We start from the raw sequence: 16,161 nt of genomic DNA, 5'->3' as shown, positions 1-16,161 counted from the left end.
GGAGAGGAGCAAGAGCTGAAAACGTCCCACAGCCGGAGGTTTCAAGCCTCAAATACAATAAAAGACTTCCTTTAAAGGTACCAGGAGATTTTTGTGGTTAAATAAATGAGTAATTGCAGCACCGCTGGTGCTTTGGGCTGGAGCTCTGTGCAAACTGCACTATTATTATTAACACACCTGGCGTTTTATCGGTGAACACTGTGTGACCGTTTCTTTGCATTGAAAAGCTTCCAAACAAAGCTCTATCCTGCGAATCTTGGCTCCCTGGCACAGCAAACCACGCAGGGCTGGACCATGAAATCAGGGGGGCTAGCCACACAAGGACCACATGTAAGTGATCAGTCCTGAATTGGATACTGGCCATCTGAATCAAACCCCAAGGATTTATTTTCATAATTAGGCATGGTTATAGTGCTTTGAGGGTTACTCTCTCAGGCCAAAACCCCAGATATGACTCAAAACCTGCAGGAGGAATTAATAAAGGGAAAATTACATCAGCCTAAGACTTCAAAGCATTTGGGTGCATATGTCTTGTTTTAGGTACTACCTCCTAATAATTTCAGGGGGATTTACATCTCTTAGTCCTGGGAACCAATCCTTCACGTAGTTAAAAAGCACATTATTCCGTAACAGTAAAGAGAATAAGAAAGGTTTCAGATCTAAACTGACTCCTAAAAGACCTGGGGGAGCAGGATCCATCATTAACCAGAGATGAGCTCAACATGTGCTTCTACCCACCCAGGCAGTAAGGCTTCTCTCTGTTCCTGTGCCTCTCCCGGTCATAGCGGTACCCAGGGTAGCAAGTGCATAAGACTCGCCCAAAGTTATCTGTGCACTGCTGTTCGCAAGGAGCTTCAGCACAGACATCATAGTCTAGGGAGAGAAAAATGTGGTTAGGAAAATACCAATGGCAGTCAGTAGCCGGATGATACTATGACAGGAAATATTTCACCTCTCTGCTAAGTAATAAAGTCAAGTGATGTTGTTTTTGAGGATGGAAGAAATAAAACATTCATGACACATAAGCAAAGAATTATAGTAAAATTCTAATTGTTAACTACAGCTTTACGGTAGTTAGACTATTTCTTAAAGTTGGATTTTAAGCAAGGGGCACTTCCCCAGTTTGCAGAATTTAAGAATTCTTCTCAGAGAAATATTAAATTACCTACAAGCTTTTTGCTGTTTTCTTCCACAAATTTTTAAGTGCTGATAGCAACGTTTCCTAAGAAAAATGCTGTGAAACTGCGTGAGGCTAACTGCCAAATCTGGGCAGAACGTGTATCATAGAGAAGAGTTAATTAAAATCAAACAATAATTGCTCAAAGCCAGATATAACCCTTCTAGCAAAGAATGCATTGTTACAAAACCATCATCACTCTTAATAATAGCAATGTGCAGATTAGGGTATGGGGAGTTGCTGGCCGGGCTTGTCACTGAAATCCCAGCAGACTGTCTGAAGTTCATGGCTGAAACACGAAGGAGGGTGAATCTGTTTCTGATTTCACTGCTGTGTTGCAGCAGAGCTGCAGCCCAGGGAAGGGACACCAGGGTCTGCCTGCATCCCTGTCCCTGGCATCAGGCTGGTGGCAGGGCATCAGACTTGCAGCCACCCTGGGCAACATTTGCCAGGAGAAGAAAGGAGCTGAAGCAGCATCTAGCCTCCAAACCAGCTCAGGCAAACCCTGATGAAGGTCGGGTTTTATACCAAAGCAAATGGCAGTTTCTGTGATCATTCCAGAGGAACATCATCCAGCACACAGCATCCAAGTGGTTGTCACTGCCACCCTCCAGTGACTGCGTGCTGGGGGTCCACAGCAGAAATATCCCCTCCCTGCTCCAGACAAAATACATCTAAACCAAACCTAAGTGTTTTGACCGGGTTCCCAGCAATGGACTGTGCTTCCATATATACAGCATAAAATAATTAAAACACAAACTCATTATCGACTCACACTAATGACTAGCAGACATCTCTGAGTACGATGATTTTTCCAAACAACTAAAATGAACTAATAGATGGTAAAGCAAGTGAAACCACATTTGCTGGACAAAGTATACAGAGCACATGTGTAGCACTGCGGGTAAAAGCGACAGTGTGCCAAGGCACAGTAAAGCACCAAATCAGACTTAACAAGCTGCTGTGTGTCACACCAGAGCCCCTTAGACCAAAAAATACTATCGCAATGGTGCCAAGCATTTCCTCCCTTGTGCATGCCACCTTTTCAATCGCAGGCGTCCTTTCTTTCCTGCTTACTCCACAACCACATTGATTTTAACTCCCCAAGTCTGCCGGCAGTGCTGTGGTGGTGAATGGCAGTGCCAGGACCCCCAGCAGTAACCAGGGACGACAGTGCAGACCCTTGCGCACGCGTGGAAGAAAAACACAGCCCTGGGCTTCAAACACTGTCAGCCTGGGGGCTAGTTTGGGCTTTTTAGGTGATGCTGGGGCTGTAAACTCCCGTTACGTTTGGCACTACTAAGTAGTCCCAAATATAAAGCATTAGCAGTGCTTTTTTACTGCGCATGGTTACAGTTCTCATTTTCCACTGAAATAAAATCAGATGGAGAACAGGCTAGTGTCCCCAGCACTGAGATGAACACGCCTGCTCCCCGGCCAGCCTGACCACACAGGCGCTGGATTTGGTCTGTGCCATGTTCAGCCATTTCACAGAATCACAGGATGTTGGGTTGGAAGGGACCTTTAAAGGTCACCTAGTCCAACCCCCCTGCAGTAAGCAGGGACATCTTTTACTGGATCAGGTTGCTCAGAGCCTCCTCCAGCCTGGCCTTGAATGTCTCCAGGGATGGGGCCTCCACCACCTCTCTGGGCAACCTGTGCCAGTGCCTCACCACCCTCATTGTAAAGAACTTCTGCCTAATGTCTAATCTAAACCCACCCTGCTCTAGTTTGAACCATTGCCCCTCGTCCTATCGCTACATGCCCTTGCAAACAGCCCCTCCCCATCTCTCCTGTAGGCCCCCTTCAGGTACTGGAAGGGGCTGTAAGGTCTCCCCGGAGCCTTCTCTTCTCCAGGCTGAACAACACCAACTCTCTCAGCCTGTCTTCGCAGGAGAGGTGCTCCAGCCCTCAGATCATCTTCGTGGCCCTCCTCTGGACCCGTTCCAACAGGTCCACATCCTTCTTGTGCTGAGGGCTCCAGAGCTGGACACAGCACTGCAGGTGGGGTCTCACCAGAGCAGAGTGGAGGGAGTGGCTCTGTGCTCCCTGAGCTTCCATAAAGAGATGTGCCCTACTAAAATCCTAAAAAACAGCACTGGAAGGGACCATTGTAACCACAAGCAGGATTAGCTACGTGCAAACCTTTCCTAATAGGCATTCACCTAGAAAGCTCTGAGGGATGGAGATGCCCCACCATGCAGTCTATTCCCAAGATTAAATATCCTTGCAGATAGAAAGCTTTTTACTCATATCTAATTCAAACTCCCTTTATAGCCATTTAAGCCCATTATTTTTGTCCTCTTCTTCTTGGCCATGAAGAACTGTTTACTTTCCCCCTTGCAGCAAGTTTTCACATACCTAAAAACTGTTATCACGTCTCCCCTCAGCCTCCTTTCTCTAGACTAAACAATGCCAGTTCTTTTTAATCATCTCTCTTCCGCCGTATTTCATGTAACTAGTCTTTAAATATGGTTTTAACACCCACCTTAGCAGAGCTCCACCAAGACCATTGCTTCATTTACTTTCATACAAAGCTAGGGAAGGGTCCCGGAGGTGGAAATCTCCCTGCTGGTGGTTCCCACACAGTCAACCCAAATCACACAATGGCTGTGGGCAGGTCCCACGTCACAGAGGTGTCCATCCCAGGGCTTCAGTCCCAGCTAGCACGACGCCCTCAAGAGCAGTCCTCACAAGTGGGATGAAATTGGGCAAAAGCTGCGGCACCGCCTCCGCATGCTCTGCAGAACTGAGGATGCACACACCCTCCCACATTGAAACCTCTTCTCTGCCAGCCCAGCCTAAGAAACGTGGTTTGAGGACTATTCAAAGCCACATGGTGAGGATCAGGCTGTTCCAAACTTTAGGAAAATATAAAAAAAAGGGCAGCAAAATAACAAATGTCTCTACATATATTTCAATGAACTCAGGAATGACAACGCAGCATGTAAAGCTGTACCAAGGAAATTTCTGAAATAGCATTACTGAGGAAAGAGCAGATCTGATCAGTGTTTGCCTGTCACAGAGTATTTTGCTCTGAATTTAATCCACAGCCAAGACACTCAAGTAACAAACCAGTGGTAAGGGAGGGCGCTCTCCAAAAGCCACTGTTTCAGGCTACATCTGTCCCTGCTTTACTGTTGGCGATGCCACAAGGCAGGACCTGGTTGGAGCTGTGAGTATCCAAAGCAAAGAAGAAGGAGACCATTCAGGAGAAAAGGGTGAGGAGCTCTTTTCTGAGGCTGCTCTGCTGGTCAGGTGGAGCAGGAAGAGATGCCACAGGGGGAATCAGACACACAAAGCAAACTCCTCTCGGTGTTTCCTGAGGATCATTCTCCCTGCTCCTGCAGCTGAAATCCAGAGTGAGAAGGTGAGTCTAATGCAAATGAACTGCAGAAGCTAGGGGCATGGACTCATACCGGACTGCACTGATTTCTGTATCTTTTCAAGGGCATACAAGAAATAACAGGAGAGAAACCAAAGATGGACCTGGGCAAAGACACTACCCTTTGGGAAAGAGTCTGTTTAAATAACAGCTGTCCAAGAAGGAGATCGGTGTCTTCCTGAGGCAGCAGTAAGAGAGTGGACAAGGGAGGGTCTATCCATCTCCCAACCCTCCTCCCTGCAGCCACTGCTGAATCACAGAGAAGACTGGGCTGGAACTACTTCTCATGGCTTTGACTTGCCAGTACTGGATTAAAAGGTGCAGATGTGCTCTAATAAACTCACATCTGTAATGTATTTATGTGCCCATGTCGAGATATGCATTTCATACAGCTACTCTGTCAAGATTATGCCAAAACAATGTGTGAAGAGCCAAGTGATGTCTTGTAACAGAATAAGTGAAATGAGTGCTTCACTGAATCATGTTTCTCATCCCTGTATCAAGGGCCCAAGATCATCTCAGATGTTATAGCAATTACTGTGGCCTCTGAAGTTCAAGGCAAAGTACAGATTGAGCTGGAAAAGGGGGAATGGAGACACAAAGGGAGAGAAGCCACAGCCAGCAGAGAAATTCAATTAGTGTCAGAAACTCTCAGGTTACTGAGATACAGTTAACAGACAGGATTAAGCGGAGTCAGGGTACATAATAAAAGCTGCTTTCATAATCACCTAAAATCTCAACAGATGAAAATTAGAAGCCTAAAATAATATATTGCCATGGTTCTCATTTTATTTTTGGTCCTATTACTTCTGCTGCTGTATCCATTATATTTAGTGAATATATCTAGCATATAAAATTGTTGAAATCCATAGGAAAGCTGGAGGCCAGCTTCTTTGTAGAGCCCTGGCTTCTTTCCCTCCTGAAAGGATTCAGGGGTTCTGCCTCCCACGCACACGACCGCCTTGTAGAACACAGCAAACTGCCTCTTCCAAGTGTCCGTCTCACACTGGAGCTGCTATCTCATGACACACAAACCAAGACAAAACTCTCCGCCAAACCGTGGGACGAGGCACTCCTTGAGAGCATCGATTTCACCCAAACCCTACCCCAGGGCTCGGGCTGGCATTGTGAGCTGTTTCTTCACAAGGAAACAGTAAATGCACAACTCCTGTTTTGAGAAGATATGGGGTTTTTTCCTTTTTTTTTCTTTCTTTTTTTTTGCAACCAGTGTTCTAGTGTTTCCAGCCAGCAGCAAAGATACGAACTACAAAAAAAAAAAAGCAGCAGGATCAGAGTTTGGGTTATAATCCCTGTTGGCTGGACACTGTAACTCAAAAACCAGCCGGCTCTCTCCAGTATGTTAATTTGTCACTTTTCTTTTCAAAACATCATCATGCCAAACTGGGAAAACTCTCAGGTCAGCTCGAGGCTTTCCATATGTCATCAAATAGAAGGATGTGTTGCCATAATCCCATTTTTAAACCTGCTTTTTGGATCAAACAAGGTTTATTGGCTTGTCATCTCTGGCCATTTGCTTCTGCCTGACAGTTCCTCTTCTATGACTTCAGAGCCAATTGCATCTGAATCGGGTAAAGCGGTGGCAGTGACTGAAGAAGTCACATCGCTACTGCTCAGCGCAGCCAGCGGCTGGGTGGACCCAACAGATGCCTCCCCCAGGGTTAAGGCAGCCAGAGCTCAGCCTTTTCCCAGATGAGATCCCGTTGCAGCAATCTCTGAGCACTGGGACCCCGGTACTGCCTTTGGGAACCGTATGGGGAGCCCCCCTCTACCAGGAGGGCATCGTTCCCTTTTCACTAGTGCATGAACTACCCTAAGTAAATCCCCACCTCCCTCTGCCCATAGGGCCAAGGAAGCCGTGCCCACGACCAGGAGAGGAGGTGGAAGAGAGATGCTGTTTGGTGATACTATCCCCTCGCTGACATCTTTGGGAAATAGGTAACTAAAGGCAGGACTAACTCACCTAGTCACCCACTACCTGTGCGCTTACAACCCAAATTGGCTCTGCCAGATGCAAGGGGCACATGGTGAAAGCCACCAGCCAGGAAGCGTCTGCTCCTGGATGTACAGAGAGCTCCAGGTACCCAGTCAAGAGCTGAATGCGTCCTTCTGCAGCAGGTGATGGTACAAGACATGTGCAGCTATGTGTACTTAGGGGAGGATCAAGGCTTGGCATGCTAAGCAAATCTTTTGGAAGACGCTGATCTTTTTATTTTCCCAACAATTCCTTGGAAACAGTTCCCCCCACTGACACAGGAGATACGGCCAAGCCTGTGGTTATATCAGGATGCTCTTCCAAACTGGCAACGGAGAGAACAGGGCAAACAGGGAAAGACAAAAGCAGGGGGACATGAGGGATAAGAACAGTGAAATCACATACCTTCAGGGATGCACTGTCCAAGAACAAACTTATAACCCTTACAGCACTTTTTCCTGAAAAACAATAAATAAATAAATAAATAAATAAATAAATAAATAAATAAAAATAAATTCTCTAAAGGTTGGTGCTGCCTTTAAAAACATTCATGGGTAGATCACGGATGTGATGAACCAAACAAGATGAAGACCCTGAGCTTTGCAGTTGGAGGTCTCTTATCATTAAAGAACGCAACATGGAAACCCACCACTCAGACCCTGAGGCACTTTAAATGTCAGCATGGCCAGCTGCCTGAGGAGCCTGGGGCTGCGCACCCCAATGCTGACCCACTCAACACCCCCAGGCATTTCCAAAAACCCTGCTCCCTTGAGTTGAAAGGATGCAGCACACGGCGGTGCCGTCCATATACACCACTCGGGTCATAATTTCCCTGATAGGGTGAAGGGTGTTTTTCAAACATCCGTCATTACAATGTAAACTTGCAGAAAGGGGTAAGTCTCAGCGAGGAGTACACACAAGATAAATCTCATCAGTCATTTCTCATCTTTTAATAAACCTGGGAAGTGATAAGTGAAACATATTGGGTATTTCAACTGGAGCAAGGGAGCGTATCTTACACAGGCAGGGGGACAAAACTGCAGTGAAGAGTCAACAGGATCCAACACTTTTTATGTGCCTATGATACGAACGAAGTCTGAGTGCTGATAAATTAATGTCTCTTACACACTGGCCTGTAATGTCATTTAAACATTCAGCTACACCTGCTTGTTTGCTTTCTGGGCAGCAAATCACAGCAAGTCACCAGGACTCCCAGCAGCACTGAAGAGCCTTTACAAATGCTGTGTCACCCTCAGAGCTACTCGCTGCAGGGACCTGGTGACGTTTGAAGGCTACCAGGGTGGTGGCTACCAGGACTGCCAGAAGAGAAGCAAACTTCTGTTCAGTGGGCTATTTCATCAAGTCTACGTGAGTCTGAGGGGAAAAAAACACCCTGTATTTTACAAATTCAGTTTTTCATGCCTTGTGGATATGCTGAAATATCTGAAAAACTGGGAAACCATCCATTTGGTCTTATCCTTTAATTCAGTAACTGATGCAGAAGAGTGCTAAAGCCATGGCAGTCAATGACACAACACTCCCCTAGACAACATGCAGCCATTACAAATCATCATTATGTTGAATTTAAATCAACTGTCAATTGCAACTGACCACTTAAAACAAACAATGCATTACTCCAAACTATGTAAAAACAAACTTTGGCTCCATATTTTACCCTCTTCCAAAGATTAGCTGGAATATAAATTATGCTTAATGAAGGCTGAACATCTGAAGAGGAAGCCTTGCTTTGTTATGCAAACAGTGGTCCCTCATTAGACTTTTCTCCAAACACTGCTGTGAAGTTTTATCTGCAAGACAAACAAATGCAGGAGGAATGAGTTCAAAGGTGCATTGGGGAGGATGTTCATACGCTGCAAGCCCTGCCAATGGCTTTCCAAGTGCACATTCATCTCCTCCTGTCTGTGGAAGAAGGGAGACTGATAAAGGCTTCCTTGTAGCTGCTCTTCAGAGAAAGACACGGCCTGGCTTGAGAGAGGGCCGGGAGATGGGAGAGGAGAGGAGGGCATCCCTGACATGAGATGGTGACCTCTGGGGTTGTGCCAGACAGAACTAACCAGAACAAGGGCGCAGCAGCTTTCATCACTTCTGCCGTTCTCCCTGGGAATTCCCACCTGATTTTTGGGCTTAGGACCCTTAGCATTTCCACCCTTGGAAGGGCTCGTGGCAGGAGATGCAAACCTCAGCCAGCACAGCCTGGTCCTGGGTAAGGGCTCACCTGCTGGGAACCTTGCTGGAGCTGCCTCTCTCCTCTCAACTTGGCCGGTGGTGGCTTTTGGCTGGACTTGTTGGCTTTCTTGTGGCTAAACTGTGGTTTTACCTGCCTTCCTGGATTCTCCTGATAGCCAAACTGCTCGCCCTGATCAAACACCTCTCCCACAGCCACACACTGAGAACCCACCACACGCCGAGTTACGTCTGGTAAATACTGCCCTGGCACCCTGGGGCAAGCAGGGCCTGGCGTAGCCTCGCTGGGGGTTGCTCCAGTTAAACCAACTGGAAAATCGTGCTTCCCAGGCAGATATCCAAGCCCCTGCTGAAACCCGTAGCTTCAAAGGCACCTTGCAGCAACAAGTTCCAAAGGGGGACGCAATGTTTTTGAGAAATTATTTCATTGTTTTCAGTCTCCCTTTTAATTTTTGTTGAATTTTCCCATCGTGAAAGCTCTAAATCACACCTAAAGAAGAAGCCGTTTAGAGGACGGATGCCCTGCTTTCAGGATCACGCTCTAGAAACAAATTCCCCTTAACAATTGATTCCAAATTCAAGATTACAGGTCTCATATTAGCGCAGCCTGTACTCGACAGCAAGCTTCAGCCATCAGCATGATTTTTCCAGGGAAACTGCTACTTTAGGGTTAATGCAGAGGAAATACAATACGACAATACCCGTTTCTCTGAACATTACACTGCAACCCTGGGATTCCTGCATGCTTTAGCTTTTCACATTCCTAAAGAGAAATCTGTCAAAATGATGGACACATGAGTTGATCATTAGCAAAGGCATTTTAATAGCAATACTCATTTTCAGACATCCAGCTCCGGGTTGACACGTCTAATCAACGTTGCACAGCAGCGATCTCGTTATACATAATGAGAGATAAGGGGGGGTCCCCACTGATAGTTTTAGCTGTTGAATAACTTCCAGCAAGGCGGTTGCTATGCAGCTGTACCTGTGAGCATGCATCAAACACAAACTAACACACAGCTGTGTAAGAAGCCGAACCACTAAAATCTAGATCTATGGGGAAATTGAGTTGATTCGTTAGCTTTAAATCTGGTTTCTGAAAGGAGGAACGTCTGGCAGGCATATTTGTTACAGCTTTTAATGAGGTGCTTCAGCTATTAAAAATATATCAGCAACTTCTGATTCTCATGCGATCTTGACTCAGGAAATTGCACGAGCCCAAATTCACAGAGGGTTTTGGGCACCATGATTTTGACCCCTGCAGCGTCTAGCTTTTGTGTTACCTGTAAGAAAATCCACAGTGATAGGGACTCTCTCAAAGCAAAGTCACCCTTTTTTTCTGACAGGTGGCTGCAGGAGAAGCAGAGAGGTGTTGAGCTACTCCCCTCTGCCCTGGAGGTTGAGGTGCTCCTGGACCACCGAACATGAGAAGATGGGATTTAGGGTCAAACCTCTGATACCAATAAACACATCCATGATGGGGCAAGCAGTGGATCTGCCTTTGTTGTGGGCTTTCGTGGCCCACCACCTTGCAGACCGAGAGGGGAGCTGAGCTTTCCATGCCCCATCGCCTGCAGGTCCCCCCTGCTCGTGACCCTCGGCGGTCCACCAGTACAGCAACGCCCCCCCCGCCGCCCAGCCTTGCAAAGTGTGATAGCATCGCCCCAGACAGGCAGGACGAAAGGCAAGCTGCAAAGAATGTGGCTTAATTAAGCCACCACTTTATTAAGTTAGCTTATCTGGCAGCTATCAGCAGTAACTCATCCAGTGCGGACCACGTTTTTTTCCCCATAATTGTTTCCACCTGGTGCAGAGCTGCCGTTGCCCCCAGCCCAACCCCTGCCCCGCGCTGCGACACTGCTGGAGAGACCGGGGCACGCTGAACCCAGAAAATACCTCTGTGCAAGAGGGAAGGCAGCAATTCAGGGTCCTACGGCAGCTGAAACGCTTCGGAAACACAAACAGTAACAGGATAAACATTTTAAGTGATAATTAACCCGTATCTGCCTGCAGTAACATGTCAGTGACTTGGGACGTGACAATGGCTGGCTTGGAGCTGCTTGATGCATTATCGAGGTTTTCATTAACTTCAGCAAAGAAGCAACTCCGAAACTCTATCATGACAATTATGTTGAAAAAGATACATGATGGACATTCAATGATTGAGAAAAGGGAAGGCAAAAGGGAAATGTGAAGGGAAGGGAAAAAGAAAAGCTTTATACTGGTTTCAGATGAACATAGTATGTTAAGGAAGCTCTTGCTAAAGATGTCAAAATAAGAAATGGAAGAGTCTGCTCTGGACTCCTATTCGCCTCCTAGGAGCAAAGCAGACACAGAAAACCCTACACTGAGACCGAAAGTGAGTTCTTAATATAAAATATTACCCTTACGTTCCCCCTACAACGCGGGGGCTCAGACAGACATTCAGCCTCCAGGATGGCTCCACCCCGACAGAGGTAATTAAAGCAGAGGCACTTTTAACTCCCATTCATCAGGGGTGGGAGCACACGCACGGACACTTCCCATCGCTCAGCTGATGCCCGAGGTCGCTTCACTGGAAGATGCAGCAGCTCCGTAGGTGGTCAGGCAGGTCAGATCCCCCCTCTCTGACACAGTATTTCTGACCATGAGTGTCAGAAGAGTTGCAGTTTAGGGAACGTAAGAGCTGCTTAACATTTTATCTGGGTTTAAATACATCAACGCTGTTTTCCCAGGTCAGTGCTGGTAGAAAATACTGATAATACAGTCAAGCAAATGTATTTAATCAAAAAGGTGATATCCTGTTGGGAAAAGATATATATAAAAAAAAAATGTAACCAGATTTCTTCAGACAACGTCACAACATGAACTTAGAAGAACTTGTGCCATATCTTGAAGACCTGACTCAGCAAAAGCCATGGCATAGCTGTGTTTAATTGCACAAAGGGGTCTTTGTTAGAAGGGCTCCTTATTCTGCCTGCCCGGATTTTCTTTTTGATCACCCTGACTTTGAGAAACCCACGGTGCAGCAAAAATGCAAATATAAAACACAGCAATGAACTTACAAAAGATAATTAGACAGCTATAAAAGCAAGCCAACAAGGCACCTTAAAAAACGCCCCGAACTTTGTTTTTCTCATATTCTACATAAAATTCTAATGAGGGCCAGGTCTGTCTGCCAAAGCATGCACAGACAAAGCCCATCTGCAGCGCGAGTGTATTAAGGAAGCAGCTCGGTAGCTGTGCACAGTTTTGCTGTAATTCACACGGAGAGATTTATGGCAACATGGTGTAAAACTGAACGCACTTTATTTTTGTTTGCCTTTCTGTGGGACACATACCGAAATCTTGAGTAAGAGAGGATGGCCTCCCTGCAGACACTTGCTCAGCGTACACTTTGCCATGATTTCCAGACTGAGTCCTTTTTCCACAGTTTTGTAAAGAGATAATTTATGTTCGCTTTGGGTGTAATGCAAGGTCCAAGGCCAGCCCGAGCCCTTCCAGTCACCGTCCCAGCTGAGCGGGAATATCAGAGGGTATAGTGCATGTCCTCCACTGCCGAGGAAATGCTGCAGCACCTATGGCTGCAGTACGTATATGTGCACATCTTTTTTCTCTAAAATTACTGAATAAAGCAGGGTTCACCTGAAAAACCACAGAGAGACATCCTTCACCAGCAAAGCTGGAACTCAGACCTCTGACAGCAAATCACTGCAACTTATTACTTGATTTTTCTGAAAGTCAGATTTTTGGTGATTAATGTGTGGCCTAAGCCTAACCCACGTTTCTTGTCAGCTACTTAAGTCAAATAAATTTACCCACATATAATGATTTTCCTTTTCTCAGGAAAAAAAAAAAAGCACCCTGCTATCTGCTGTTTTGCTTAGCTCTGATTATTAAGACAGGTATCAGAAATGAAATCCTATTCCAGTTATTGCTAATGGGAAGGTTTTGCTAAAATTTGCAGGTCCCAGGCTCCTCTTCCGCAAACGCAAGCCAGGGAGCAGATCCCCCCCTGGCAAAATCCACAGACCTCTGTTGACTCCGGGGAACCGTGCCAGTGCTTACCCAGGGAAGCTCTGGCCAACGCTCTCGAAAGCTCTCAGACACGCTCCTCGGTGGCTCCTTACTGTAACATCCTGTTAACTGACTCCTTCTCTCCTCGCGGTGCTGTTTCATGTCATCTTTTTATGGTCAAAGGGAGTTTTATGGCGCTGGAGTATAAACTGTGGTTCCTTCTTCTCAGAAGGGACTTTCCAGACTGACGAGATGATTTGCAGCCCCTGCAGAGCTGCAGTATCTGTGAATGCATGAAGCTCATGCTTCTATAAAAGGGCAAAAAAAGACCTCAAGGGGTTCAAGAAACCCTCCACCCTGCTTGGGTACCCGTGGGGCTTGGAGCTGTGATTGGCGCCGACCCGCATGAAACTGGAGAATGCCCAAAAAAGCAAAACCTCACAGGTCTGGGGACTTTAACCACTGTTCTATGCCTTTTTTTGCAGCAGCCCGTGGGCCTCTGTTCTCCGTGGACACAGCGCAGGACTTCTCGCCACGATGGGGTTTGTGGTCTCGTTTGGGAAAATGAGGTGCCATGATATGTTCAGTGGAGGTGTTCAGGCAAAATCTGGGCAGGCAGATCCCCTCCCCAACACATCCCCCTGTGTCAGCAGACCAGCAGTCCCAGGAGACCATCATTTTTGGACTATTTTAGGACTTCTGGGATGCAGGGAAAGGGGTTGGTACGAACACCCTGCAGGCAGCCCCACAAGAAAAAACGAGCTCATGAGCTTCTGCTCGCCGCAGGAAGAACTAAACCTCAGCTTTTTGGGTCTCTTCTGGGCAGAATACAGACTTTAAACATGTTTCCTGTGATCCTTCCTTCCAATGTGTAATGAAAGAAAAAGATGATACCGGGATTTCCGCCTGACCCATACGGAAGAGGGCTTCACATTTTCAGGGAAGCCGTAACACTGTGCTACGGGGCCAGAACGAACATTGGCCCTTGTCAGTCCTTAGCCCAACCAGAGCCATGGTGCTGCCAACACCTCGACGAACCCCAGATTAATCAGCTTTTTTCTTCTGCCGCACAGACCAACTGGAGGCGCTGGCAACCATCAGTGCTTGTATCTCACTTAGCATACCAATGCCCGAAAATGACTGAGTAAAAATCTGCCTGTGAATATTCTCTAAGCGAAGAAGGGAACTCTCAGAAGGAAAATATTACACAACTTCAAAAAGGTAATTACCCCTGCTGACACTGGAAAAGCCATTTGTTGGATATTTTACATGCATGTGAATATCACCCTCAAAATCGCATATGTGATTCCTTCAGTGCTGGACTGTACTTTATTCCCCTCTCTTGGATATTTATTTGATTTTTTTTTTTCCCTTAATGCAAGGGAATGCTCATGTGGTTTATCACTAGACAGCATGTCAAAAATAGCAGAATGATTAAATAAAAGACTTTTGACTGTTCTCCTCTGCTTAGACTCAGCTTTATATACACACTGTCAGTTTTGTCTCGCTCTGTTTTCTTACAAATTTCTTCTATTTTCTGGCATTGTACCAAGAAAATGATTTCGTTTAGTTTTGCAGGTGAAGTTTGTGTGGAATTTTCAGAATGAAATTAAAGTTTGACAGGTGTAAAATTTGCGGCAAAGAAAAAAGAATGAATTTTATACACAGATAACACTGTTTGCACTTAATACATAGCCTAATGCACTGGCAAAGTTTAATGCATCCTCATAAATATATTGTCATTTCTAAGAACAAGTAGCCTTCTAAATGTGAATTGAAATGATCCAAGATTGAGCCAGTGATTTAAAATAACTCACTGCTTTGAGATTTAAAGTATGAAAAGTGAGCAAAAGCCTTTTTTTCCACCACCTCTGACTTCCAATTAGAGGCCTGCAAGCCAAATTTCCTTCCAAGTTTGTGACTAGTATGTCTTGCTGACGGCACACATCCAATTATTTATCTAACCCAAGGTGAGCCAGAGTACAGGACTAATCACAGCACATCTGTCCTGTCTCTTGGATTTTTTTAAACTTCCATGACTCTTCATTTTGTAGCTCCAATTTCCTACCAAATATCCATGCGAGATAGAGAGCAATAAATTCCATTTCAGTGCGGAAGGCAGAGCCAGAGCAGTGCTGCAAGGAGCTGCGCTCGCTGGCTGCTGTGCTGGTCCTCGGTCACTGGAGCCAAACAGCAATAAATCGCTGGCAAGCTCTTAGACTTACTGAACCCAGTCCAATCCAACCCCGTTTATATAGCATCTTTCATCAACAGGATCACAAAAATGCTGCATAAGCAATGGCTAATAAACTCCTTTCAATAAACAGCAAAAGGCAAGCGCCTTTTACACACGCATGCACAGAAGAACACATCACAGAAACTATGCAAGGAAGTCAGATCTCTAAAGCTAGTTCTCCAAACAGGACATAAATCCCAATTAACCTTCAGAGACCAGCTGGTAACTCAGTCTATGTTCACTTAGGGGTGAGCTGCCACGTAAAGGGCTTGATCCTGATTCTGCAGAAATCCCCGTCAGCTTTGCCATGAACACTTGTCAGGCTGGGAACAGGCTCGGACCAAGGCTCAGGAGGATGGGTAAGAACACGCTCACCTCTGAGAACAGGCTACAACTGGAATTCTGGGAAGAACAGTTTCAGATAATCACTCGTGGCACAAACTTAACCAGGTCTGGCTGACATTTGTCCTTGGAAAGGTGACGGAGCACTGGAACAGGCTGCCCAGAGAGGTGGTGGAGTCTCCATCACTGGAGACATTCAAAACCCGCCTGGACACGTTCCTGTGCAACCTGCTCTGGGTGACCCTGCTCTGGCAGGGGGTTGGACTGGATGATCTCCAGAGGTCCCTTCCAACCCCTGCCATTCTGTGATTCTGTGAAACTCCTGCAAACCTCTTCCTGGTTTTGATGGGTTTGGGATTTGACATATATCCCCTACTCCTGTACTCCCCCCACGGGCATGCCATCTATCTATACCTTAGAGCACCCACCTATACCCTAGATACAGACACAGATATTTAATCTGGAAGTTTTAATCTGTGATGGTTCTTGAAATTCAACTCCGGGAAGAATGCGAGCAAATAAGTCCAGCCAGGCTAACGTTTCTGATTCAAATAGTCTAAAAGTGTGGAGAGCCAGACACAAAGATAGCAGCTCTTAGGAAAGTCAAATAGCATGGAGAAACAATTTAAGAAAGATGCAGCTCTGAGCACCTCGTTCTCTACGCTGGCTACCCACAATGTCTAGATGACACGTTGGTTTCCATCACTGAGCTGGAAACTAACAGACAGCGTGAGGAAGATGTCTGCGTTTGGATAGTCTACCTGTCTGGGGTGGAAAACTCATATTGCATGGACACGACACCACGCAGGGTATGGAGGTTTACCTGA

The 16,161-nt window shown here is 46.2% G+C and overlaps 1 protein-coding gene across 2 annotated transcripts in view; it reads right to left on the bottom strand.

Annotated features, from left to right (window-relative positions):
• CCBE1 (collagen and calcium binding EGF domains 1) overlaps positions 1-16,161 on the bottom strand; it is a 104,990-nt gene that overhangs the window by 19,751 nt on the left and 69,078 nt on the right. For both annotated transcript variants that reach the window (XM_063319859.1, XM_063319860.1), the window contains exons 3-4: positions 6,961-7,013; positions 739-873 (exon numbers count right to left, since the gene is read on the bottom strand). In XM_063319859.1, the coding sequence (XP_063175929.1) occupies positions 739-873; positions 6,961-7,013 (188 nt within the window). The remainder of the gene's footprint in view (positions 1-738; positions 874-6,960; positions 7,014-16,161) is intronic.

The sequence above is a fragment of the Chroicocephalus ridibundus genome, chromosome Z, assembly GCF_963924245.1.
Source record: "Chroicocephalus ridibundus chromosome Z, bChrRid1.1, whole genome shotgun sequence".
In the NCBI taxonomy this organism is placed as follows: Eukaryota; Metazoa; Chordata; class Aves; order Charadriiformes; family Laridae; genus Chroicocephalus; species Chroicocephalus ridibundus.
The sequence above is the reverse complement of the archived record's forward strand: the minus strand, read 5'-3'. Positions and strand labels throughout refer to the sequence as shown.